Source organism: Corvus moneduloides, chromosome 4, assembly GCF_009650955.1.
Source record: "Corvus moneduloides isolate bCorMon1 chromosome 4, bCorMon1.pri, whole genome shotgun sequence".
Classification (NCBI taxonomy): Eukaryota; Metazoa; Chordata; class Aves; order Passeriformes; family Corvidae; genus Corvus; species Corvus moneduloides.
In genome coordinates, this window is record NC_045479.1 from 30,190,495 (window position 1) to 30,218,094 (window position 27,600).

General features: G+C 39.2%; 1 protein-coding gene across 3 annotated transcripts in view; it reads right to left on the minus strand.

Annotated features, from left to right (window-relative positions):
* Window positions 1-15,047, minus strand: part of NUDT4 (nudix hydrolase 4) — a 28,098-nt gene extending 13,051 nt beyond the window's left edge. Inside the window, exons 1-2 of one of the 3 annotated variants that reach the window (XM_032107863.1) lie at window positions 14,619-15,047; window positions 956-1,066 (exon numbers count right to left, since the gene is read on the minus strand). In XM_032107863.1, coding sequence (XP_031963754.1) covers window positions 956-1,066; window positions 14,619-14,717 — 210 coding nt within the window. In that variant the 5' untranslated portion in view covers window positions 14,718-15,047. The remainder of the gene's footprint in view (window positions 1-955; window positions 1,067-14,618) is intronic. The other 2 variants (XM_032107861.1, XM_032107862.1) reach the window with 2 other exon arrangements.
* Window positions 15,048-27,600: the final 12,553 nt, after the last annotated feature.

Genomic DNA, 27,600 nt, shown 5'->3' on the forward strand with positions numbered 1-27,600 from the left:
TAAGCAAGATACACCGCCAAATAGCATAGCTAATAGGAAAAAAAAAATCATTCCACATACTAATCAGCAACAATATCAGTGTGTTTTGTGAATTGCAAAATGGCGTGAGAAAACTGTTTAAGTCTAGCAGAAATTCTCTAGTTCACTCACCAGAATGCATCCACTACATGAAAAACCTTATACCTTCTATTTAAAAGTGTGATATTCTGATTTTTTTTTTCTTGCAGTTTTATTTGGCTTAGACATGGCTGTTAGATATTAAAGTAACACTTAATATTTTTGACATATTTTCCCAAGAAAAATAAATAGCAAATGAATTCTGAATTCGGAATTCTGAGTTTGAAATTTAAGTATTGTAGTATAGGCAAACTGCATGAATTCATCATGACTTAAAGCTCTGTTTTGCCTAGGCATAGGAACAGAGATAGAAAAGGAGACTATAACCATGGTGCTGTCTTTATAGATAAGCAGCCTTAAATGTATGAATTCTCAACTGCTCAGATAGATCAGTTTCTAATCTGTTTAGTTTGGAATGTCCTCAAAGGTCTGTTTATTTCTAGTTCTTAGAGCTACAAGTTAATGGTTAGTTTACCTTCTCTCTGTTCTAGAAGAGCTGCAAGTCAAACATTTTCTGCACAAACACAGAAATGTTACACTACAATATGTCATTTGGCATAAAGTCACAGTTCTACTTCCAGTACTTGTTTATAAAGGCAGACAGAAATTTAGCTATGAAGTGAGAGAGTGCTGTGAAGAAGCTAAGTTAATTAGTTCACCTCACCACACTATACCCCAATTCTAACACACAGAACTGCAGTTCTTTGAATTTCATAACCACAAAGGTCTCAGTGAAATACTGGATAAAGGAGGTAGTCCCCTCTTCCTTCTTGGCTCCCATCTGAAGATAACAGCAGCAAAGATCAGCTGGATTTTTTGTTTGTTTTGGTTTTGTTACCTCTTCATACACCTCTCTCACGGCTGCTCCCCCTGGCTCTTCTTCTGGTTCCATTCCTCCACCTGGTACAATCCACTGATCTGGATATCGGCTACTGCTTACCAACAGCACCTATAAATAATTGCAAGTGACTGTTAAATACAGCTCACAAGTCAGGAATCTCACTGCAATCTGCTTTTTCAGCAATGCACTTATTCACCTAGCCAGATGGATTATAGACTTTAGAGACAAAACATAACAGGCAAGCAGGAGTTGAAAAGAGTGAAATAGTTAACATCCAGTCTGTTTTATACAGCTAAGTCAAGACAATGTCATTAGAATCCCTTTGTACAAATGCTTTCATTGGATGCTTAGACACAATGTGGGAAACACAGAAAAATGTGCACAGGAATGAAAGCTTACAACAAAAATCTAGTAACAATATTTTCCAGTACTAAGTCTTCAAATCATATAGATGGCTAAGTATGAAAATTAAGACATTTTCATCACATAGAAGTTAAACTGATTCTTCTGGCTAAAAATAGACTTTTGAAAATATTTCTAATTTTTAGTCAGAAACAAACTTATTAGTTACTGAAGTGTTATGTTAGCATGACATGCTTACAGTATTGCATAACTAAAATACAGGGAGAGTACTTCACTGGCCCTTGTCCAATTTGGTTTCTTTTAAACATTTTACGTAAGAGCAAAAAGCACAACACATTGAATTTGACTTCTGAATTTAACATTTTTTTCCCAAGACCCTTTGATTTCACTTAATTTGACTCTAGCCTGGTTCTGTCATTGATAGACACCAATTTAAAACCCCCTGTCTATAGGACCTGCCTTTCGTAATATTCAGAGCAGAGAAGATTTTAGCTACCTGTCCAACAAACTAGGATGCCTTGTATTTGGAGTAATTTTGCAGTAGAAGTTTATGAAAGGAAGACCTTGATTCAGGACCACTTGGAAATAAGCAGTTTAACTTATATTCGAGACATGTCCCAGTTACTAAGACGTACCCAGTCATTTGTGTAGTAAAAGGCTTCCTCCTATAGGCATTACTTACATAAACCCTACCCCGAAGTCAAAGGACAACTATGAGGAGTAAAAGGGCAGGGTCAGCAGTCAAATTTTGAAAAGCAATTAAAAGACTAGAACAAGAACCTCAAGTCTAAAGGTTATAGTTACAACTGGTGCCAGACAACTGAAGTGACAGTCCCAGCCCTCACCTTTATGGACTTCAGACTTACCCCCTGTTGGGTTAAGTAGGAAAATGACTCTCTGATGACAGCACCAGTGAAATGATTACCGCTTATACTGTGTCCCTTTGCCACTCATGGAAATAGGTTGTAGGTTCACCTACAGGAACTGAGAGTGTCATTCAGACTGCATACTTTGTGAATGCAACAATACTTGTGCATACTGATGTGCACCTGGAAGAGCCTTATCTGACAGATACTGTCTTGTAATGTTTATCTTATGTACAGTCAAGATTAGTACAGTGGAGAATCCTTTAGAGTAGGACTATTTCCCCCAAGTTTCTTCCTATGCTAAGTAAGGAATACAGAGACATCACTACATAGAGAAGCATTCTTAGCATCTGATCTAAATGTTCATGTTTTCAGTCAACTCAAGTATTTTACTCAGCTATCTAAAAACCTAGAAATATTCAGCAAAAGCAACAAGGTTAAACACAAATGCATCTCAACTTGATCTTTACAGCCAAAGGTTTTGGTTTCCTAGGATCCTTTGACATTAACAAAAGATTCACAGAGTGTACACAGCTCTACTGAAAGTAATGTTAGAAACTGTTTTTCAACACTTAGGTGGAGCACCTATATCACTACAAAGAACCACTGTGTAAGCAGTGCTTAAAGAGCAGTTGTAAAAATCAAGTTATGAATTCACTTCTGATATTTCAAATATAAGCATTAAACATTTTCTGCTGATGAAACTAGCACTCAATCCAGTCATGTGAAAGCTAGCAACAATAATGAACAAAAGGATGATTATATCACATTAAATCATTCCCAGCTTGGTACAACAATTTTAAATCAGCATTCATTGCTTAGTAAAGGCTAAACATAAAAATCTTAATTACTAATATGGGATAAATCAGGTTGCTCATTCTGGCAGTGTAGTGTAAAGCCAGGAACTTTTTATGCCTTTATATATAGTAGTTGACTATCACTAATCTGATCAATAGACTATCAAGCTGGGCTTGTAAATCTATTAGCTTTAAATTACCCTTTTTAAAAGCAGAAGCAAATACATCTAGCAAGTAATCAACATTAAAATACGACTCTTGTAGATAGGCTTTACAGCCATGCATACAATAAACTCCCAAGCATTACAGCCCAGGAATTCATTTTAGCAACTATCCAAACCCCCACTAACCCTGGAACAGAGGCATTTTCTCAAATGTCTTTCCCTCTGTGCTTTATTCTCCTGTGATCTCACTGCTTTTACAGTCTGAATCCAAGGAATCACACTAAGATATATCCCTGAGATCCTCAGATGCTCAATTTTTTTTATCCATTAACATATGAAGCCACTAGGACATGAGGCATCCATCCTGGGGTAATGCTACCAAAATCATGCTTGGTGTTAATCAGATTCAACAAGCAACAAGAGCTGACAGCTAGCAGTTGCAGGATTGTGTAGTAAGGCTGAAAAGCATTCCACAGATTTTTTCAATCATAGTATCAAGCAGTCTTCCATGTTTTTGTTTTTTGTATGTTGTTTTTCATTCCATGTAGTTTTCAGGTGTTTCCATCTGTAAGTGGCCAGAAGATACATCCTTCAGTACCTAAATGACCAGGCTGTAAATATAAATGTGATTTAACTATGAGGACACCAAAAAGCTGTGGTTGGCTGACATTGCACTCACATGCCAAGAGAGGTCCAAAAATCAGCAGCAAAAATGCAGCAATTCATCTTCTCTTAATAGAAGATAGTCAAACTAGGAGAGACATGATATAGATTGCCTGGAAATCCAGTCTTTTCTGAGGAGGCTCATGGTCAAGCAGATTACAATAGTCTACTGGTAAAAAAAAAAAAAAGACTGCAGAATCTGACACACCTGTACTTTTTCTGGCTTATGCACACCAAATTGTACATCATAACCCCATTAGGCTCAGAAGAAAAAAAGCAAAAGTACTTCCCATGCAAAGAAGTCTGTGTCCTCTATCCCTAAATGCAGAAAAAGGACTAAGATATCCTGAGCTGTATTACTTGCTAATGATCACTGCCTTTCCCATGTCTCTAAGACTTACTGTTGATAACTCTTGTTCAAAAAATGTACAGAGTATTGCAGTGAAATCTGCTTGTCTAGTTATAATGCTAGGTTTATCTTACTCCAAAAGACTAAGGTAAAGACACAACTTTCCATAATGCTGCCAAGTGAAGAAGTAAAGCTGTAAAATTCAGCTAAGAGGAAACAAAAGAAAAATTCTTCCATTAAGCATTACCAGCCAAGTTTCACCTCACATTCAAGTCCACGAATAGCAATGACCTTTGAGTGTATGAGGAGGAGAAACTGCTAGCCAGCCTACTTGTAATAAGCACCTATCAATACACATACCCATGATATGGTTAACCAAAGAGGTTATTACAGGGCAGGTGGCATCATGGGACTTGGTCACTATAAATGTTAAGCCTGCAGACAAACAACTGAAAATTTCTAAACATGCCAAAGTTTTGGCCTCTTCAGCGTTCTCAAGTCAAAAACACTTCTGAAACAGTTAGTAGCCGTGTATTCCAGAAGACCAAAATGGCAACAGCTCAGAGTAATACAAATTATAACCACAAGCTATTCCTCTTGACTTTTTTTTTTCAAATTAAGCACTAGACAGGTAGAAAATGGTTTAAATTGATATAAAATATCATTACTTTTTATCTTTCTTAACTGAAGGGTATTATAGTTTACCAAAAGAAAAACCTATTTACATAAAAAAGCAAGGGTAAAGTTTAAATTAGCTAGACAGAACAACCCCCCCCCCCCAGCTGGATTCTTTAGAATTCCAAACAAAGTCATCCCCAACTTGAAGGAAAAACTTACAGCTGAAAATGTACCATTCCAATTCCACAATAATTACTTGTCATTAGATGTCTAAGTTCTGTATTCCCAGCCTAATCCCATCTATTCCTGTCTTCCCCACTGCACACCCCATTTTCTCCCTTCTCATTGCTCCCACTACTCCAGTAGCTATGTCCAACTTGACATTTGAATTACCTGATTCAAGTCTGCCTTTCTTTACAGCAATGCTGGCAGGTAAAAGGAGTAATGCCCAACAGGAAAGGAATCAACTCCTCACTCCCAAAAGACCACAAAGCATGGGTGACTCAGCTGCAAAAAACACCACATAGCAGGTGTGCTGCTCAGGTGCATGGAAGACAAAGGACTGTGCTCCCAAACTCTACAAAAGTCAGTACACACAAATAATTTCAGAAAATTTAAACTGGTCAGATTATAGAAGAGATCATTAAGGCATTAAAAGGTATCTCTCAGGTACAAAGCAGTGTCAAATGCTGTTAGATGTAATCCATATTTTCACAGGCATCAGAAACATTAAGAGGATAAAACATCCAAGCCTCCTCTGAGGAAAAAGACAGGATCCACTCTGATGGAGGTTAATATAATCTAATTTAGCACACTCAATATGGAAACTCAGCCTACATGCTTGGTCTCCTAAAGTTACAAACACCTGAAAGAGTCAGAAAAGTTTTAATCCTAATACAGCCAAGAGGGTCAGTCAAGCCCTATGATTTGTTTAAAACCAGTCAAACAGATGCTCAGGGAAGAGTACAAGCACTGAATGTTTTACTATCCCGTAACACTTCCAACCTCCAATTGTTTTCAGCTCAGGAGCTTCCTTAAAAGCACTAGGGAACAACTTTCAATACTGCAACAGAGGAACACAACTGAGAAGCAAAGAAAATCGCCTCTTACAAACATTGGAACATATTTGCAAAATTAACTGTATAAATTTTTAGGCAAAAGCACACATCTTGGAGAGCATATGTCAGCCTGGTAATGTATTCAAGAGATTTCTTTTATCTAACACTTTTTTTTTTCTATTTTAAGAATCACTGCCTCATTTTCGTAGTTCTGAAACAGTTTCTCAGTTCCCCTATAGGCTAATGTGGTATCCTTGTCCTAGAATGCCATTGCCTTTTTTTGGATTCCAGACGGTTGGAAAATGCAGCTTTAAAACTTGCCATAGCAATGCTACACAGGCAGCATTTAGTAAGGAATATTTGCCTTCCTGAAAAGATTCTCAGTAGAGTGATTGCTTATAGTCATCATTTGTTACTGCAGTAATTTTCAAAATTACTTTATTTTTTAAACAGGGAGAAGTAACATGCACAAAGTTATTGTAAAGTAGTAAAAAGACCTTAGGATCAGACTTGACAGCAACTTAAGAGTTTATTAAAGTCAAGGCTGCAAGACCTTTACTTTCCCCCTAACACTGGGATTATGAGTTCAGGAAGCTGATTTGGCTGAAAAGTAGATTCCCCATTAGAGCTCAGTGTCCAGCCTGCACACACAACACCCACCAGGACACAGCCCTTCAAGGGGCAGTGCTGCGCAAACTGGAGCAGAAAGGCACCACCGCAACCTCCAATTTCAGATGAGCCTATACCGATTCAAGAGCCTCTAGCAAAGTACTTTAAAGACAACAGACTGAAAAACAGTCCCCAGCTATGACAGAGGTTAAAAAGCTGATTTAGCCTCACTGAACAGGAGCTAGCACAACAGCAGAGGAATGACTAACTAGCAGTACATTAATCCTAATGCACATTAATTTGAGCACAAATCTTGGATGCATCCCAGAAAACTGTGTTCTATCTACACAATATATTAAAGTCTGAAATATCCTCCCAACTTTACTTAAAGATCACTTTTCAAAGCAGCAAAACAGCACTTGGCCATAAGTCAGTGCAACTTTACCCCCATTCTGAAGATGAATGATAAAGAGACATGGATATAATTTTATAATGCTTCAAAATTAGAACTGGAAATTATTTTTCCTTTGAGACCTTCTGACTTTAAGGCTATATGGCAATAAGTAGAGAAACATCAGCCTTTTTCAGAAGAAGTTCTGCTTTTGACTTGCAATTAAAGCTATATTATTTTATAAGTTTTATTTCACATTAAATTCAAATATTTGGCTAACATGTTATAGCAATACAGAATTTGAGTACCTTCCTCTGGCTATTTAAAATCCTTCATTTTGTTCTTTGGCTAAAGTGTTCATATCAGGAACAGAACAGCACTGCACTACTATGGCATGCCAGTCAGAACATATTTCCTCACATAAAGAAACACTCAAGTCACCTGTAGCATTAGATGTCCCCCTAAGCTTTAGCATGCTTTGGAGAATCAGATGTGACAGGTCTCACAGTGCAGTGAAGGGTGCAGATCTTGCAAAAGGAGATTCCTACCCGAAAAAAACCGCCAGACCTGCAAACAAACAAAGCTCCACCAGTGCCTATAAAAAGTTTTACTTCTCACACTGGGCCAGTTCCCCAATCCACTTTACAGAATTCTTCCCTCATGCTTGCTAATGCAGACCAAGGGAGAAACCACAATGTAGCAGGGGAAGAGCTAAATTCATATTGCTGCCCATTTCTTTTTAACTTGAAACCACAACCTAATCTTGAGCAGGAGAACTGGGCTTTACTGGTTACTCAGCAACATAATCTGTTTGACTAAGGGATCAGCTTCCAAGCACTTGTCAGAAACAAGAGCTCCAAGTCTTTGAGAGCTGTTCAGCTGCAGGTAAAGATTTGACAAGGTTATTTCTTGACAAGTACCAGTTACCTTTTAGCCTTTTCTGTCTTTGAGATATGTCTTTGAAGACAAAAATTTGTTTTAAAGTATTTACATTTGTAGCACTGCTTTCACCCAAGTGCTTAAGCAGTAAGTCCAAAAGCCACGGAATTAAAGTAAGCTTTTCAAGAGTTCTACAAAAAAGACTGGAAAAAATACACATCAACCTATGGTCTGTGAACTCACATATCTACAAAAGATGCTTAAGAAAAAATGTCTACAAACCCTAGCTAGACATAAGAATGCATATGTGTATATAGGTGCATATATATATATATAGCTATGGTATTAATATATTTCTGAAGTCTGCCACTCTGCTATTTCACAGTAACTTGGAAGTTTTGAGCACCACTGAGTTAACTGAAGCAATTCAAATAGAAACTTTGCCACCAGTTTAAGTCCTCTAAGTAAACTTAGGATGGTGCAAGTAAGCTAAAAGGGTATTTTTTTCAAGCATCTAAACATAAATATAACTAGTTCAAAAAGACAGCATCTTTGAAACAGGACAAAAAGTGTTTTGTTACAGGACACCTTAGCCTGATGTTAGACAAGTACAGCCATATTTCCTTCTCCCCTCAGCCCACTTTGAGCAACTATCCACCCCATAAAACATATCCATATGGCACAGACAAGTAATACCATAGGTATGGAAAAAAAAATAATTGAGGTTTCAAAATAAAAACACCTCATGATTAACTGATTTCAGTATCTGAAGACTTATAAATGAAGACTGAGGCTTTCTGCCATGGTGGACAGTGGAATTCCCACAGCCTCACTAAACCTGCAGGCTTCCATGGTTTGCAAGTAGTTGCAATTTGTCAAAAAAGATTCCTACATGAAAACAAGGTGCATATGCAATGCCTGCCAAAAGCTGCTTTTCTGTGGAAGCAATGAACACAAGGTGCCTTGTGTCCAAAGTCAGTTACCTGACATAAATCCTACCACAGCAACCCAACATTCAATTTTTGTTAACATCAACACAAGCTTTAACCCCATATGAGCCTGCAGGGATACACTATAAGCTGACACTGCCTCTGTAGATGCATCATAAAGAGCCATTTTGGAAGCTGTTTATAGGCCTTGATTTTTCAAGCTATACCCCTTCCTACAGGAAGCAGATCATAGATTCTTAGAACGGTTTGGGGTGGAAAGGACCTTTAAATATTATCAGTTCCAGCCCCCCTGACACAGGCAGGAACACCTTTCACTAGACTAGATAGCTCATCCAACCTGGCTGTTAATGTCCAAATGTCAAGGAAATGCTGAGGAAAAGCTAAGGCAGCAATTATCCTATGTTAATTACTCTTCCTGTCCAGTAGCAGGGTAGGGACATGAGACAGAAAAAGTAAAAGCCACAGTGTGAAGTGCATTGTGAAATGTGTATTCTCTGGCATTTAAAATATGCCTATATTCTATCAAACAATCAAAATGCAAGGTGGGTAACCCATACCACTATGGAGACCAAGCCAGCCTTAAATACGGTGCCATGGTCATACCCCAACTTATTTGAAAGCACACATTATTTGTGTGTGTACACCTGAGAGCTCTACACTGAAGGATAAAGAAACCAAATAAAAAATTCCACGTCAAGTATGGAACATCTTTCATGACAGTGCAAGTTTATTTACAATAATTCCTAGAACATCCCATTTTGCCAGGGTAGCCAGGTGATACTTCTGGGCCCTGGTTTTATGGATCAGGTTGCATTACAAAAGGTCTTTCTGGTTTTCAGGCTATTTAGACAAATGCACATAAAAGTAACATTTTACTTTATCCTTTAATAAAACCATTGCTAATATGAAGCAACAGCTGTACAAAACTGAGGAACACTATTTTTTAAAATGATGAAACTGTGACCACCATAAGAAGACAAACCCACACTTAATCTATCTTGACATTATATAAGACAATAAATAAAATTATTAAATCAGACCAAAAAGGAGCTATAATGCTAGGAGCCTATAATTTTAAACTCAAGAATAAGAGGTAATAGTTGTCATGCAAGTATACACCCTGCTACAGAGGGGGGAAATCTACATTTCCTGTGTGTAACTTTTTTTTCCTCACTACTGTCTCAATATTAAAAGAAAACCCTTCCCATCTGTTTTCATCTCATGTACAAGGCCGAACAATGAAGGCAAAATTAAAAATTGAAAAGCTTGAAGACTTTTTTTGCATATGAAACTATTTTAGGTCTGCCACTAGCAACTAACTGCTGGCTGAATACTAAAGTAGGGCTTTCAGTACCATACTTGATTACATAAAGCAGTGTTACAGATGCCAAAGTAATTAGGATGCACGCAAAGTTTATATTCAAGATATACAAATAAATGAGCAGTTGTTTTTAAGTAAGATGTAGTTGATGGAAAAAAAATTAAATTAGGTTTTAAAATTATTTCAGTTACTCAAATTGCTACAAAAATTATGTTTATTACTATTTGCTCTTGCTGATTTAAAGGCATGCCTTGTTCTCGGCATTGAAAAGTAATAATTTCCTTGCTTACCCTCTGCCCAGACCCTAAGACAGGAGGATTTTAACATAAAACTACTGTTTGCAGAACACTGAATGCATAAACAATTCCAACCTGTGGAAGCAGTCGGTCCTCACAGCACCAAGGGGGGCTCTCCTGCAGGCTTATTCTAAAGCTGCCATCCACTCCTAGTTGCTCAAGAGAAACTTGCATTTCCTCATACACAAATCTGCCGGCCCTTCCCTTCCTGCTGAATACCATCAGCTTTTTGCACACACCTAACAGCTTCTTGTTTGTTCAAAGCAAAAAGACTGCACCCCCCTCGCACTGCACACCCACATAGCCTTGTTTCACTTTTTCATAGTATTTCTCCTGCTTCATTTCCAGGACGTGTTTTTTCTTTCGAAGGGCAGACAGTCTCTGCGATGGCTGGTTTATTTTCTTAAAGAACAAAAGGAACCAGCACTTAAGTGCATATCCAGCCATTTTGCTCTCTCTTCAGCCCAAATGACAGCACTGAGACTAAAACAGGCAACACTTTAATGACCGTAGTCTAAGAGACCACCTCCTTTAACACTAAAAAACCCCAAAGCTACTGGGCACATTACTTGGCTATTTGGGCTTCCTCCAGGGTATTTTTCTTTTTAAATCATACACTATGACAGCATGAAGGAGACAAAACCTAAACCAAAATGGACTATAGAGCACTAAATTGTTCTGTGCAGAGGCACTTGAAGAAACACGGATTTTCACAGTGGTGAGCTGATCAGTCATCTCAGGTACGCGTTTTCAGCTCAAATATCAGCTCTCAAATCAGAAGCTTTGAGACAGGTTGCAGGACTACAGGAAAGCCCAGTTTGAAGCCTGTAACACTCAAGAGAACTGACTCAACAATTTTAAGTCTGGCAGCAAGGACTGGCAAGTCCAGCAGTAAGTCTAATTGGACAGGGTGCTGTAGCTGGAAAGGAGGAGTTTGGTGTCTGTATTTCAAACTGTATGCCGGAACCACTAGGCTGAATTTTGCCTCAGCAGTATTCTACAGCCCACCTATGTTTCAAATTAAGAAATAAGGAAGCAAACTGAAACCCAATGTAAATTGTTGCGTAATAATAATAAAATAAATAGATGTGTAATGGAATGTAAGGGATGGCTTTGACCAGTCTTTTTCCATTGACATCTTACTTCACTGCCCATGAAACTCAGCTGTAGTATTGGCATCAACACGGGTGCAGAGGTAGCATAAGAAGTGCAGTATGGTTAGAAAATGGACCAGGAAGCCATAATGAGCAGATTTTGATAGATGAACAATAGAGATAGTAAATGTTTTGGTGACTTGCCCAATTTTTGTTGACAGGCGCAAAAAACTGTTACTGAAAATGCCTAAGTCTTTAAGTCGAGAGATAGTGTCCAGAAGTCATGATATCAACAAGGGACGTCACAAAGTTGCAGAAGAAGGATCACATTCAGGTAAGAACACCACAGTGGATTTCTGGTACAAGCTGAGAGTTGATGGGGCGGCAACAATTTAGAGACTTAGATATCACCAGTAAACACAAGAGGACTGCACACCAGCTTTACAATCGTAACAGAGATGGGCCCTATTACAACGGTTTTTCTGGTATAGCTATAGAAGTATTAGTAACCTTTTGCACACCACAGCAAGATCCCATCTAAAGCAACCACAAGTGTCACCCACATTAAAAAATGTTTGCCAAACTGAAGATGTAAGAGCTACCATGACGACCAAAAGAGAAAACTGGTTTTAAGAGAAGATGAGTTAAGACTTCAAGTTCATTAAAAAATGCTAAGAAAAGAATGACTGCTGTCTACAGCTATGTCAGAAAGCTAAGTGCAAGAAAGGAAGAAAAACAGCTAAAGCTCAGCTATAACAGGCTAGGGACTAGCCTTTTGGACAGTCAGAATGGAAATGGAAAGAAAGGTTAATTCTACAATTTGTATCACAAGATTGCTGTAGATACTCATTCCTCCAGATAGAACCTAATCAGATGAAAAGTAGAACAAGAGCTATTTAGTCTTGCAGACAGTATCTCCAGAAAAAAAAAAAAAAAGTTGAGACTTGGATTTCTTGCTTTTAAGATTCCTAAAAAGAAATGTATTGCTAAAAATTGTTTTCAGTTGTCTGCTCTATTTTTTCTACTCCCATGTCAAGCAACTCTGCTTATCCTGTAAGTCAAAATAACTATGAAAACTATTCTATCCCGTGGTTCCCTTCGACCCCCACCTCCCAATAACTTCTACAGGAGTCTCCTGTTCCCTTCTCCCAGCCACCCAGGTACCACCCTTGTGCTCCTTCCCTGCAGAAGTTACCCTACCCTTCAACACCCTGGAGATGTAGCTTGGCTGAAAATTGATGGTGCAGTCTCTAGAGACATAGAAAGGAAACACTGAAGACATTTACATGGAGTAGACCAACACAAACTACCAGGACAACAGTGTTCAAGACGATAGAAGCAATCCTCAGACACCCAATCTGGGGAACATGGCTGGTGATTGAAGTTAATCACAAACAGCAGTCAGGCATCAGACTTCTAAGGAATAGGTTCTGTACTAATACAGAGGAAGCTGGCACTTGGGGAACAGCTCCTAAGCAAGTTCAAGCTGTTGGCACTGCTTTCCTGGAAATAACTTGTCAGAAAGCAATTTTAACTGTTTCCACACACATAATTTATGCCCTAAATCTGATCTGATGTTATCCCATTCACTTCATCCTCAAGAATGTCTACCTGCATAGACCCACGGTATGCCTACCATGCCAAGGCTCAGCCTCATGCCAGTAATACAGGTACTCCATCCAGAATACCACAAAGGACTCCAGTGCAATAACGGTCAGTACCCACTCTTCTAATACAGTCTAGCAAAGCTGCTACTATCAGCCTCAAAGGATGTTATTACACACAAAGAATATTCTGAAGCAGTCAGTGATCTCATTTGGATGCACGATTGAAAGAGAATGACAAGAAGTTGCATCAGGAAATGAAGAATGAATGGAAGTCACCGACAAAGGTGACCGTAACCATGAATTTCCAACTACAATTGGTGCAAAAAGCTGTAACAGTGGCTCAGGTGTTTGATCTCCAAATAAGTCTGAGCTGGAGAAGCATCCAAAAATAAATATTAAAGTCACATAAATGGTGAAGTACACTGGAGTGTCAGAGACCAAAGAAAAGCTATAACTCATGGCAAGACCTTGCAAGAGTCCTGCTGGGTGCCTTTCTCCCTTATAATACTAGGAAAAACTCATCAGCATGGTCCCAAGGATATATTTATATCACGTAGGAAATATTTTTTTTTTGCATAATCCCAAGTGTCTGTATTTTTTGATCAGGCCTCTTCCCACTGCTTTATATAACCCAGGAGATGTTTAAGGAAGACATTCGCTGTATTGGCAGTTAGGGGAGGGTACCAGCATCTTCCAGCATATAGATAAAGGCAGGAAAAACCCCCCAAACCCTAACCTGCATAGTTATTTCATGGCTACTAAACAGGAAAATGAAAACAGAAATTGCAGAAGGGTATGCTTCCAGCCCGAAACCATCTATAAACGCATTGTGCAATGAAACCATCAGCCGGGTTCCCAGATAACGGGCAGTGCCATTGACCTTGGCTCGGAACATGGGACAACTTTGTTGCCACCTCCCGACTCTGCTGCAACATAAAATCCCGGGTGAGCGCTACCCGCTACAACCAAAGCCACAGCAGCAACTCTCCCGCTCCCGAGCTCCTTCACAAAACATTGCTAAGCCCCATTTTCCTCTCTCCGTGGGAAAACCAGGTGTTCCAAGTACAGGCTTTTTTTTATGGCACCCCAGCGGGGCAGGAGGTTCACATTCAGGGTGACACACCAGCCCTGCCCTCCACGCGCCATTATCCATTAACCGGTTTTCCGCGTGTTGCGGGCACATAGAAGATAACCCTGGAGTTCCAGTCGGTGTCCCGGCCCATCCCACCCCGCCCTTAGAGCGGACTCTCCCCCTCCCTCCTCTCCCTGCCGAGGGGCGCCGGGGCCGCGCACAAAGGCGGCGCCGCGCACGTGGGCGCGCACCCCGCCGCCCCAAGATGGTGGGCGAGAGGCGCGCCCGCCCACCCCCCCGGCACGGCTCGGACCGGCACAGCCCGGGGGCCGCCCGCCGCCAGCTCCGGCCGGCAGGAACCCGCGCAGCCCCGCCGTGCCGCCCCTGCCCGCTCTCAGCGTGGCGGGAGCCTGTGCGCGCTGGGCTGTCCCCCGGGAGGCGCCCGCGCCCAGACAAAGGGACGCGGCAGCGGCGGGGCCAGCGCGGGGCGGCGGGACGGGAACCTCAGCCGGGCCGGGCGCGGCGCCCCCCGCCCCACGTGCGCCCTGGCTCTGCGGGCTCACCTCGTCCTCCCGCTCGCTGCGGAAGCACAGGCACGCCGCCCGCTTCTTGTAGCCCTCCCGGTCGTACGTCCGCGTCTGGTTCGGCTTGAATTTCATCATAGAGGCGGTGACACGCCGGCTGCCCCCGGCCGCCGCTGCCGCCGCCACGGCCCCTCTCTGTGAGCGCCGCTGCCGCGCCCCCGGGACGCCGGCGCGGAGCCCCAGCTCGGGAGCGGGGCTAGAGGAAAGCCAGTCCCCGCCGCTGTCACAACAGCGCCGCGCCGCCTCTGCCGCTGATGGTGGTGGTGCCGCCGCCCCGGGAGCTGCACCGCGCCATGGAGGCTCTCCCGGCGCCCCGAGCCGCCCGCGGCGGCCGCCTCTGCGCCCCCACTATTTAACCGTAACGCGCATTCCTGCGCCCGCCGCGCCGCTCCGCGCAGGCGCCGGGCGGGGCGGGGCCGCGCGGGGGGCGGGAGGCGGACGCCGGTCACGGCGGGCGCGAGCGGCACCGCGGGCCCCGCGGGGCGGGCGCTGAGCGGCCCCCGGGGCGGCGGGTGGGGCCGGCGCAGGCGCTGCTCCGGGGCCGCTGGGCCGATGCCCGGCGCGGCTGCGGGGCGCGGGAGGGCTGCGGTCTGCGCCGGCAGCCGCCGTGGCACCGAGCCCGGCGTAGGTGTGCGAGGCGGGGTGGCTTTCCCTGCGCGGTAGATGGGGTGTGCACGTGGCTCGAGTGCCGTAATAAGAGTGTAGCTCTGGTAGTGTAAGTTAACCCCTTTTTGAAATAACTTGGTTTTGGAAGACATGGTGTATGCCGGCTGGGGTGCGGGCAGCTCACGCTGGTTTTGTTTCGTTTGTATTATTTGCGAGCTAAGGATAGACAAAAGGCCTTCCCAAGGCTGCCAGCAGGGTAGGAAGAAGTCTACTAGCTCCATACTTTTATTATCACCTGACCGTTGTCACAAAAAACCGAAAGAAACAAACAAAAAAAACCCAAAACCCGCACAAAAGCCATCTAAAAGCAAAACCAGGAAATGCTACTCCTTTCAATGCCCCCGGACTGCTGTCAACTGCAAGCAGCCATCAATGCATTCAGTGCTTGTGCATGAAAGATCGCTCAGCCGTGTTGGCAGACAGAAGGTAGTGTGTCCTTATTGTGGTGAAATGTGATTGTAAAAATCTCCCATCTTAACTCTTCCATAAACTTTCCTTCATCTGAATCTTTTTGCTGCTCAGCAGGCTCTTTTGTGCTTTTAGGGTGGACCAACGTGCTTTAAACTTCTATTCTACTTGTTTCTTGCTGTTCCAGAGCACCTATTTTTTTCATCCTAAGATTATTTTTTGACAGCCTTGTTGATCTGTAACAAGTCAGACTTTTTATATGCTGTTTATGGCATGCATTGAAGGGAGATTGGTTTGTCATCACTGGTTGCTCTGGTTCTTAGTGAAATTTGGACCTTCTGTTCTTCAGAATATGAACTAAGTGCAATGAATCAGTGCAACGTCATGCTTTAGACCCATGAAAGCTGAAGGAAGGAAAGCACAATTGTATTGAGTTATATTGTTTTGTTAAAGTTATAATAAGCTGTGAAGTCAAACACCCAGAGATTAAGAAACTCCATATTTAATTTGCCTTTCCACATTAGTTACTTGTATAAACATATTTTTTTTAAGAAGGCCCCTGCCAATTTGCCACTTATGCCACTTAGCAAATGGATTGGCAGATAAGAGCTTTTCTTTTTCTCCTCATTCAGTGCAGATCCAGGTCTCATTCGTTGCTACATGTCACCAGTCAGGCCTCAGGCTACATATGATTTTAGCAATTTAATGGATCTGCAGTCAGAATAATTGGGTTTTTTTGTTTTGGTTTTGGTTTTTTGTTTTTTGTTTTGTTTTTTTTTTAATGTGAGGGAAGGACCAATACCTAATTAGGGTCTGAAATTTTTAGTTCAAAGGTTACCAAATTGATATCTGAAGACTTTGAGAATGCTGAGGGATGGTTTTGATGCTTGTATTCATAAATTTATCCATGATACAGAGCAGAGAGTATGGCATAGTCTGCTGAATTCTCATGCTGTTTAAAAGACACATCTTACATCTCTATAAACTGGGTAGATGTCATTCATCAAACGCATAAATCAAAAAAAAATCTTGTTATTCTTTTGCTCTTTAAAATAGACTAGGATAGAACTAATTTTGCTTTGGGTGGTTCCTTGAGCTACTGTTTCAGGGTTTACCTTTCAAGACAAATCCATTTTAAGTCTTCAACATGGATCTTCCTGAATTAACTTTTTGTCATTGTTTTTTGTTTTGTTTGTTTGGGAGGCTTCACCTCTCATGCAATTAGAGGAAGTTCAAAAATAGGATTTATACTTAATGAGAGCACTGTCCAAAGATCAGATGACCTTAGGCCAGGTTTTCCACTTCTGTACAGCTCACTCCTCCCACCCCCCAAAAACAAACAAAACATTTGTCTGCCAAATCAGAACACAACACACAAATCTATCTGTTGTGAAACTCATGGTTTCCTTGTCACGTATCGCAGAGGTAAGGGCTGGAAGACGGAGCTCTGTGAGATGGGCCAGTCAGCAGGCTGGCTGTAGTTACAGCTCCTGGTCTTTTTGTTTGTTTGTTTTGTTCTTATTTTTTGTTTTGAGAGACAAAAGTTGAGATTCATTGTGCTGTGAATTCATCTTAAGTGCCTGAAACTGCTATATTTTTTTTGTTTGGAAATGTGATTCTTAAACAATCCTTTGTTTTTAGAGTCATCTGGAGGCTTGAGTCTTCAAAGTTTTTGTGGTTTTTTTTCAATTTTTTTTGTAAGTCTAAGTAATATGGTCTGTATATACACTGAAATCGGAATGAACTGTGTGAAAAAGTCACATATCAGTGAATAATCAATATTTACAATGCTACCAAATACTCATATTCGTAATAGTTTTGTAGCAATGCATTGTTTTGTATTTTCTTAATGCGGTGTATGAACAGCGGGTATCAAATGGGATATATTGTTGAAAGGAACTGCTACAGTGTGGTACCAAAGATCTATTTTATTCAGTGATGGGTTTTTTTGGTCTGCTTTTCTTCTGATGAGTGTCTCTGGACTTTGTTTTAGCTATAGTACTTATGAAGTATCTGGTGATACCTTGAGTACAAATGTGAACCAAAGCTGAGAGTACAATCCAGGATGCACAGATACTTTAGAGCAGTTTCAAAAACTTCTACATTCAGGCAAAAATAATTTCCCACCTATCTGTAGTTACACTTTGAAATGACGTCTGCTTAAATGCAAAGGAACAATTTTCTTTTCCTTGAGAAGAAAGAAACAGGTTTAAAAATTTACAGAGTAATTAGATTTTCCAGTTCCCTTGACCTACATTTATTGCTGAGATTAGAAACTGCAGTGTTCAATAACTATGTTCTGGCAAGTTTTATGTGACTTCTTTGCCACTCTTAGTTTATTATGGTTAATAAAAAAGAAATATTTACTTTGGAGGTACTTTTAGTCCTCTACTTAATATTTGTTCTGTAGAGGAATGGATACTTAGGATTTTTTCTCACCTCTTCAAATAGCACATCAAATTAATTACTTAATATTAGGGAAACCAGTATCTTTAGTTATAATTATTCTAGATGATCATTTGCTCTGCCACATTTATAACATTTCTTTTCTATTCAACAGCTAAACCAGCACAAAAATCCCAAAGTTCAGGAGCGAACAGTGGCTTTAGAATGCATCCCTCTAGTGCTGCACAGCCTGGGCTTTTGGAACAGTAGGTCCTCATTCGGCTGTGCTGTGGCCAGGTGAAAGGCTGCCTTGTAGCTGCAGCCCAGCCTTTATTTCAGCAGAAGCTGCAGTAACTGCAATGTTGAGGTTGGAAAGGTAAGCCTGACAACCAGGCCAGTTAGCATTTCCCAAACCTAGAAAAAAAATCTTGAACATATTTGAATGTAAGAGCATCTAGTTTATGAAAATGTAAAGACTCATTAGGTTAGTTCTTATTTAAGTTGATTTACTCCACCAAGATACAATAGGAGGGAGTAGAGATTCTTCTGAGATTTTATATATTTGGCAGGAAAAAAATTACTCTAGGTAAGCAAGCAAGTGAGAACAGTGCCAAGCTAGCTTCCCTGCAGACTTAAAGTATTATCTTTTTAATGATTTAGCAGTTATGAAAATGCCAGCATTAGTCTTAAAATACGTTTAAGTGCCAAAAAATATGCAAAAGGCTTGACAATTCACACATGCACTCTCTTCTGGTAAACACTGAACGGAAGAACTTTGAAAAATGGAACACTTACATATTTCTAAATCGTGCTGCTCCATAAAGAAGCTTTTGTAAAGTAAGTCCCACATTATCTTTTCCCTTAGAGCCAGATTGTCACCTGACTCTATTGTAAGCTGCACTTTGAAGAGAACACAGATATGTGTTCGCTATAATAGGGCTTGCATTCACCATCCACAGGGCTCCCTAATTTTCAGGTGAATCTAGACCACTGCTACAGCTGCCAACAAATATCTTTTCCTTCAGTTTATTGTTGTTGAATAACATGTATGAATTGTCTGCAGTTACACTATTACTGTCTGCCAGTCCAGCTTTATAATCTTGATTTTTATCAAAAAGTATAGTCAGCACTTCTCTGATGTCTGGTAAAAGTGACCCTGACAGTAAAGATAGGGGTTAGTATCAAATGCTTATAAATGGGGATGAATAATAGTCACCATTTAATTGAAAGGGGGAATCAATTAAATGCAGTTACGTTCATTTGAATGTAGGCATCTGACCATGTTTATTTTTTTATATTTAGAAAATTGCCTGGTTTTTTGTGCTTTTTTTTTTTGTGTTCAGTGAACTGTGATTGGTTTGGATTTGCTTAAAATTGAACATTTAGCAAAATAGAAAAAATAGTACTTTAAATAATTGTTTATCATATATTATTTGGCTTCTATGATAAAGTTATATACTCAACTTCATTCAAAATACCTGAAGAAGATTTTTTTAAACTAATACAAAATTCTTTTATCTTTGTCATAGAGACAATCTAAAACCTGAAGGATTTGTCCAGATTCCATGAAATAAGTAAGTAGAAATTAAGATCAGTGTTGGGTATTTCAGATTTTCTGTGAGATTCTGTGATCTTAAATTAGGGGTTAAGCTCCTAAATCCATAAAACTTTGTTAATGGTATCTCCTGTTGTTTAGTTTTATAGTCATAAATATTCCTCCCATGAAAGGTGCATTTCACAATTGTGTCCTTAGTATTTACTCCTCCTTAGTTATGAATTCATTGCCATAACACTTTTTTTTAATTCAAGTTTTGATTTAATTCTGTTAGTAGACTATTTTTAGTGCAAGTGGATGTAGTTTGGAGAGACTATATGACTTATCAGCCTTGTTCAGTGATAAAGTTATGCCTTCCAGTGATGGCAGTGAAATCCTGCTTTATATGCAAAGAAAATTAGAAGTGTGGGTCCATGAAGATTGTAATAGTATGGGGTTCTTTGTTGGTCCTCGTTCAGTTTCCTGAGTAAAAAAGGATAAATTATATCTAGATTTTGAGGAGTTGGGCTTCTTGGAAAGATAGGACTTCACTTACTCAAAGCTGCAAAAAAACCCAAATAGTTTTGGAGGTCTACCTGTGGTTAGGATGTTGTCACTCCCAGAGCAGCAGCAGCAAGCCTGTGATAAGCACCAGCTGCTCCACTTTCCTAGTTTAATGTGCAGAGGAAACTGGACCATGAACTGAGTTGCTAAGAGATGGACACATGTTCTATTTGGCTAAATCTGTGCAGTATGTTTTCCAGCAATGGGCTGAGGGAAAAAGTTTATAGTGGCCTTACATCAAAACCATGTAGCTCTTTCTGGCAGAACCTAATTATTTGAAGCCAGGTTAATAATAAAAGGGGAGTTGTATTATTATCAAGTGCATCAAAAATGGAAGAGTAGAATGTCATTTACGCAATCTTCTTTCCTAATCCAGCAAAAGTCTTCTTGGCTAGACTTGGCACTTGAGTCTCACAGAACAGGTCATTTATTTATTATGTTTATTTTGTTATGTTTGTGTAGCCAGGTTACTGACTATTTGACCCTGTCTATTTCTGATATGACATTGTATAAATCTAGCAAAAGCATTTGTATGACAATGCACATCTTTTTTTGACTGTAGAAAAACTTAGGAATTTGTGGCAGAAACATTGGGGCTTGACCAAGCTATGTTTTATGAGGAAATGTGCTAAATAGCAGTGGAAGCTATTTTGTGTACCTGTGAGTTCAAGAAATACTTGTGATAATTGCTAAAGGTAATTCTACATGAACAGTAAGCAGTTACTAAGTTTTGCTCTTATATCTGGTTGAATTTCAAAGGTAAATGGAAAAAGTGATTACTGCAAAGGTGTGGTGGCAGAGAAGGCAATAAAAAAACACTGAGTGTTCCTCTCTACTGTTTTAATCTGAAGACTTAATTCCAAAATGTTGGTTCTTGACCCTTATACATTTAGTCAGGCTTAACATTTCTTGCTGGAAGATACCTTTAAAAAAGAGTAGATAATAAAATCATAGAATCATTTAGGTTGAAAAGACTCCAAAATACTGATAGATCTGTACAACAGTATGGGTGGAGTAGACTTATAATAGGTAGCCCACGAATTTTTAATCATAGTTAGTTATTATCATCTTTATGACCCATTACAAGACTCTTAAGATTGATTATGGGCTGCTTGAAAACATCCAGACTTGCAAGCTGATCATTGCTCTGCTTATACGGGGATATTTGATGACTGCCTGTGTTACTGCCTTTGGAGTCAAATTACAGTGGGGCCTGGTATTATCACTTTTATTTCAGAGCTTTTGTTTCAGACTGTGGTTCAGCTACTGTTACTAAATATATGCAGCAGAGCTGTTTGCAATTTAAGAGTTGAACCTCCTGGTGTTAAGAGACCAGCAGAAGGTAGCATTTAAGCTATGCCTGAGGGCTCTGCTGAGGTCAAAGGCACAGATGTGTGCCTGGTTTGTTTTTGCACATAGAAAATCATGCAAGGACAGTCTGTGGGCAAAGAGAAGATTTGCATATAAATGTACATGTTGGTAGCAGTAGGAAATCACTGTGGTGGCTCTGGATTTTAGCCTAGTGAGTTCCATATGCTTTGGGTTGTGTTGTTCAACTTCTGAACAGGTGAAATATGTTTTCTATGCATGGTATATAGTATCAAATATATAATATCAAATGGTATTGGTATGGGGGATGGATTCAAACAAATATGTTATTAGAGCTAGCTAGGACTCCTTCAAGTTCTCTTCTCCCTAGAAAAAAAAAAGTTTTATTGAAGAATTGTATTTATCTTGACAAATTGTATCCAGAAAGCTTTTCAGGATAGAATCCGTACTTGAGAAAGATCATCAGAATGGTCGGATGGTTGGAGCATTGAGACCCAGTAATCTCCAAATTAGGAAAAGCCAAGTAGGGAATTTCTAGTTGTTATTCTTACCAATGCTCTGAGTGCTTTCCTTTATTGCACAATCCATGTTAATTATTTAAGTATTTACATTTATTTAAATTTGTATTATTTAGATTGCATATTTTGATAAGTATCTGTTGAATATTGCTTCTTTTTGTAAATATTAGGGATTTCTCCTCTCATACAACTAGTATGATAGTGGTCCACTATATATGTGGAAGTAGTCTTGAGAACCATTCACCAATGATACAGTTTTTCTTAATAGTAATTTCAATTTCCCAAATTTTAGGAAGACAGAAGAAAAAAAAAATGCACTTACATAAAATATGCAGTTGCACAGAATAAAATCAAGTTTTCCTCCTGGAGTTTCCCCAGAGTTAGTATATTAGGCTTTAGTTACTACTTTATAATAACTACTGTTTGTTTCCAGTAGAAGCTGAGTAAATAATTACTGAACTTTATCCTGAGAAACAATAAATGTGGGCAATTTCAAATCAAAGACTGGGAGTGTTTGATTCTATAATTCAACTTGTCATTGAGACTTGTTAACAGCTTCACATCTTTCAGTGTAATGAGGCTCAGATTTTACTATTGTCTAGGTAACAACTGATAAAATATTGGTGGGAGTGGTATTTAGTCTAAGTGTGCTGTAAATTAATACCTTTTCTACTGCTTGTAAAGCTTTTTTACTGCTTGTAAAGCTGAACCACAGTAAAAGTTGATCTGTCCATTGCTTTATTAAAGTTCCCTGTTTCCTGAGTTTGGGAGCAAATCCAGCTGTTTTGGATTCCTCCATAGAATAAAAATGTTTTCTACTCTGGTAATTAAGTGTTTCTCAGGAAGAAGAGAGAAGTTTTGTTATCGTTTTAGGATTTATCCGGTCTGCCTGTTGCTAGTATTGATAGACAATGCCTCTTCAGGTTATGGCCTTGTCAGTCATCTGAAGGATACTTTTTTAATTATTATTCTACCTTTGCTATACTACTTCATTTGTTGTCCTATTAAATTAAATAACTAACACAACAAATTCCATCCTTCCACAATGCTTGTGCAAGCTTTGTAACTTTACTTCACTGACCATATTACATAGAACTGTTCATGTAATCTTAGTTGACTTACATTATGACATTGTAGTTCTATCTTTATAATAAGATTTCCTAAAATATTCTTTTCAGCTTTATCTCAATGCTTCCTTACTTATGTGACTCTGCTTATTGAGTTTTCAGGGATGCTGCTTAGTTCATCGTCATTCTCAACAGATGAAGTGGAGTGTAGAGGAGTTACAAAGTTTTAGCAGTGTTATGCATATTTAGAATTAAAATTTGATTTTAAAAAGCTTCATTTTCCATTTAACATAAGTTTTAATATTGCTTTTACTGGGATAAAGTAGTAATAGATGAGTAAAATTTCTGATTAAATTAAAACTGATTCTTCTGAATGAGTACTTAATATTTTCACTGTGGACAAAGGGTAGGTGAAAAAAATGTAAAATTTCTTAAAAGTGTATCTCCTTAAGTTACATGTATATAAATTTTATACTAAATTTGAACCCTGGGATTAGGGTTAATTCTTCCTTAATTATAATTTTAGTAGCCAGTTTTAGTATTTCTCACAGGATGGAAAAGATCTAACTTTCTTATGATTTTTATATTATTTCCTGAACCTTACTGTTACTATTTTTAAGAGTTTAGATAAGGCGTCTTTATATAGGAAAGAAAATTCTGGCAATAGCAATGCATTACTGGAAGCATAAAAGATGTCACAAACAACATTTTCTTTTTTTTCCTTATGATAATTATAGACCTGATTTCTGTGGCTCAGTGTTTGTCACTCTACTTCTGCCTGAATAATGAACACTAATCCTAGGAAGAGGCCAAAGATCTCATGGATTAAACATATCCCATGGATTGCTAGTATTAGCAGGAAGCTTGTAAGAATGATCCACCAATGACAGTGCTTTACTACAGATCTTGTCAATTTGAGTTTTAAAAGAAAAGAAGATATTGTGGTTTAAATTAAGTTTAAAATAGGATTTAGAATTTGACTGAGGACAAATCTAGTTTAGATTATTTAGAAGGCATAGGCTTCGCAAGTCATATCCCGATTATGGAAATGCTAAAAGGTCAGTTGTATTTGCAACTGCAAATTTGTTGCTATTCAAAGTGGTGACATGTCTTTTGAAATCATCTATTAGAGTCAAGATATTTGCCTTGAAATGTGGCTGAAACCAGATTTTGCAATTGAATACTTGGACTTTTTGCAAATGGGTACTGGTTTTCCCCTGATAGTAGGACCAAAAGTGCAGATAATTTCTAGAGATGCATTGTAAGTGGCACCAAACAAAGTCCAGTAAAATAAATAAAAACTGAACACATGAATAAAAATTCTGTAATACAAATGGCGAGCATGTGCTTTTTAGCCTTTGTCTCCCTTTCCTTTTCTGATTTTCTCTGATCACCTCAGTGATGTTTCCTTTAATCTTTTTTTTCTTTTTACCTTGTATCAGTGTTATGTAGTATTTATATCTAGCCTGCTGCCGGACGGACTTTGTCAAAGGTCTGCTAAAGTCTTTTGGGCCTTTCATGTATGTGAAAGGGACCTGAATAGATCCAGTTGCGGAATCAGTATTATGCGTGATAAGAGTGTTGTGAGTTTGATGTGTACTCTTGCCCCAGTATTAGAGCTCATAAAACCATTTCATTCTAGACCTCTGAAAATTACTAATAATTACATATGAATTGTATTGTGTTGCCTCCTGTGGCATGCTTTCCTCATTCAACAGCACTGGAGCAGTCGCTTTTAACTATGAAGTAATGTCTGCCACTCAGCTTGTCCCCAGTTGAACTCAGTGTACAGGCCTCTTTTATAATAAAGTCTAAATTACAAAGAATGAACATGTAGTACAAGTAATTTACTATAAAAATTTAAAATTGATGCTGACACTACCCATTCTCAACAGTTTTCGAATACTGTGTGCATGCATTATACAGAATTGGTAGTTTATTTGAAGGTAACATTTGTTCTTTTACTGACTTTCCTGTTGCAGTGATTTTGATTCATGCAGAGAAACTGCTTCAGTAGATTAATTTCTAAATTAGTAGATAAATTTCTAAAATTCATGCTTATGTTAAGAATTGTAAACTTCTACAGATGCAACCATAATTTTGCTGTCCTGGAAGACATTTGAAGAAATCTTTCATGTCTATAGCTGTCAAGCATTTGCCACATTATGAGCTTCAACTTGATGTACAGTATGTTACCTCATTGGTTTTCTTAGGGAATAGACTTTAAATACTAAACCCAGTTTTGAATGTAAAATGATATAAAGAAACTATACTTTCATATATTTTCTTTTTGAGTAATACTTTATGAATCCAGCTACTTAGATAGTGTTATTTCATCATAAGAACACTGGAGCACCTGTTCAATGTGGGTATGAGATAAACTCAAACAGGATGTTCTTTCATATTTGGCTTTTCAGGTGAACCATTGGATGGTTCTGCTTCATCATCTGCTGACTAATGCACAGTCCACCTTTTCTTTCTGCAGCCAGAAGAAAAAACTCTTAACCCACTGACCTTCATCATTCTTACTTGGTAACATTCACATCTAACACAACTTGAAACTTCAGCTTGGTGAGTAATATATTTGTGCTGTAAAAGTTGAAGAGTACTAGAGGATGAAGAGGGTGTGATTGAGGGAGTGTGGGGAAAAGAATGTGCTCAGAAACAGCACATGTACGGCAATGTGTGGAGCCAAGCTGAGTGTAGGTGTAGAGGGTTGTGCCAGGGAATGGATGAGTCTTCCTGGGTATGCAGAAGGGGCAGTAAATATTTGTCAAGGGCAGAGAGACACAGCTGAATGCTGTAGCATAGGGGTAACTACCATTTGTGTGAATAAATTGTCACTGTGTAAGAGCACAAAAGTAAGTTAAAAACTAGATTTGAGAAGGAATAATGGGTAGCTGGATTAACCTATTGAGAACTAGCAAAGAGCAGATCCTCACTGAAGTCCTAAGAATGAGAGAGAACTCCAGCTGGTAAAGGAAAGCCTCATCCGAGGGTCAGAATCATAGCAAAGAGTGCGGTGAAGGCAGTGTCTGCTGAGGTGGGCAGTTAAGCCCCCAAAAACTAAAATGAGGCTCAGTGGCTGGACAGAAGAGAGCAGTGGAGAACAGAGCAGATCTGTAGCAAGGTCTGCAGGCCAGGAAGGAGTCCTGGGGAGCTGGTTATAGGTTGTGGTCTGATTCCTGTTAAAGTTTGGAACCTTATTTCTTAAAAGGAATAAAAAAATGCTACTTCAGACAGTACTCAAACATGTAAAAAAATTGGGATTGGGAGAAAACATACAGAATATATACTGAATCACCTTGCTTTTAAAAAATTCTGTGTTTCCCAGTTTCCTTTCTGCTTTTCCTTTCTTCCCTTTATGCTTGCCTATTTCTACAGTGGTATGGTTATCCCGGCAGTAAGGAAGTTGTGTGAGGCATTGCTAGTAGAAGGACAGTTATGAATGTTTTGCTGTGTGGAAGGGCTGGTCTGTTCAAAGATTGCTTCAACTTTTATTGTAGTTGATTGTAATCCAACAGACAACAGTAAAAACAACAATAAAACCACAAAAAAAACCCCAACCCAAAAGTCAGGAAGCTGCTAATTGATTTATTAACAAAGTTTTAGTATTTAATTTGCATTTTGTTTACATTTCACTAATTTTAATGCTTCCATTGCTCTTCCTTCAGTTCCAGACAGCTTCACTGAGTAGCCTGAATGAGCTTGAAAAAGATGTACAATTTTTTTCCTTCACACAAGTTCACAATCTTCAAACACATTCAGCAACTCTCTTGAAATATAATTTTATGTCTCAATTATTCCACTGTAGAAAAATATACAGGATGGCACGGTGTGATCTATGAAAACCCCTTTCGTGGGATGGGTGATCAGAGTTAATGCTCTCCATTGCCCTTCTAGGAGATCTTCCAAGACTTTTAGTGGATGCTGTAAAGATGTTGCAGAGCATGGGAGGTTGAATTCTGGACAGAAAATGGAAGAAGTGGTCAGATGGTTATTTTCTTTCTCCTGGGTCTCCTTTTGGTCAGCTGTATACCTCAGTATAAGTCTGTTGTGTTAGTCCTTCCCACTAAGAATTGTAGACAAGCTGATTATTGATCGTGTGTGCAGTCCAGAGATGGGAAGTATGATCTGCTCTCTGCCTTCATTTCTTATTATATGTCTTGGTGACTTTTATAATTTGGTGACCATGCTGTGCTTACTCTTTATTGGTGCTGGTTAAAATATTTTTTTGCTAGTATGTGCTAATTATATTTGTGCTAGTATATGGAATAGTATTTTCTGTATGCATTTTTAACAGGGTAGAAGACTCCTAAGTACAAAATTAAATGGATAGAAATGCTATGGATTCTGTGTCTTGCTGCACATAAAAACATTCAATATTTGGTAATGCTTTTCCCCTCCCTGCCTCCTACTACAAAATAAATCAAAAGTCCTGTATTTTTCTGTATTTTTCATTGTCACATTGAAAATCTGGGGGATTAGGC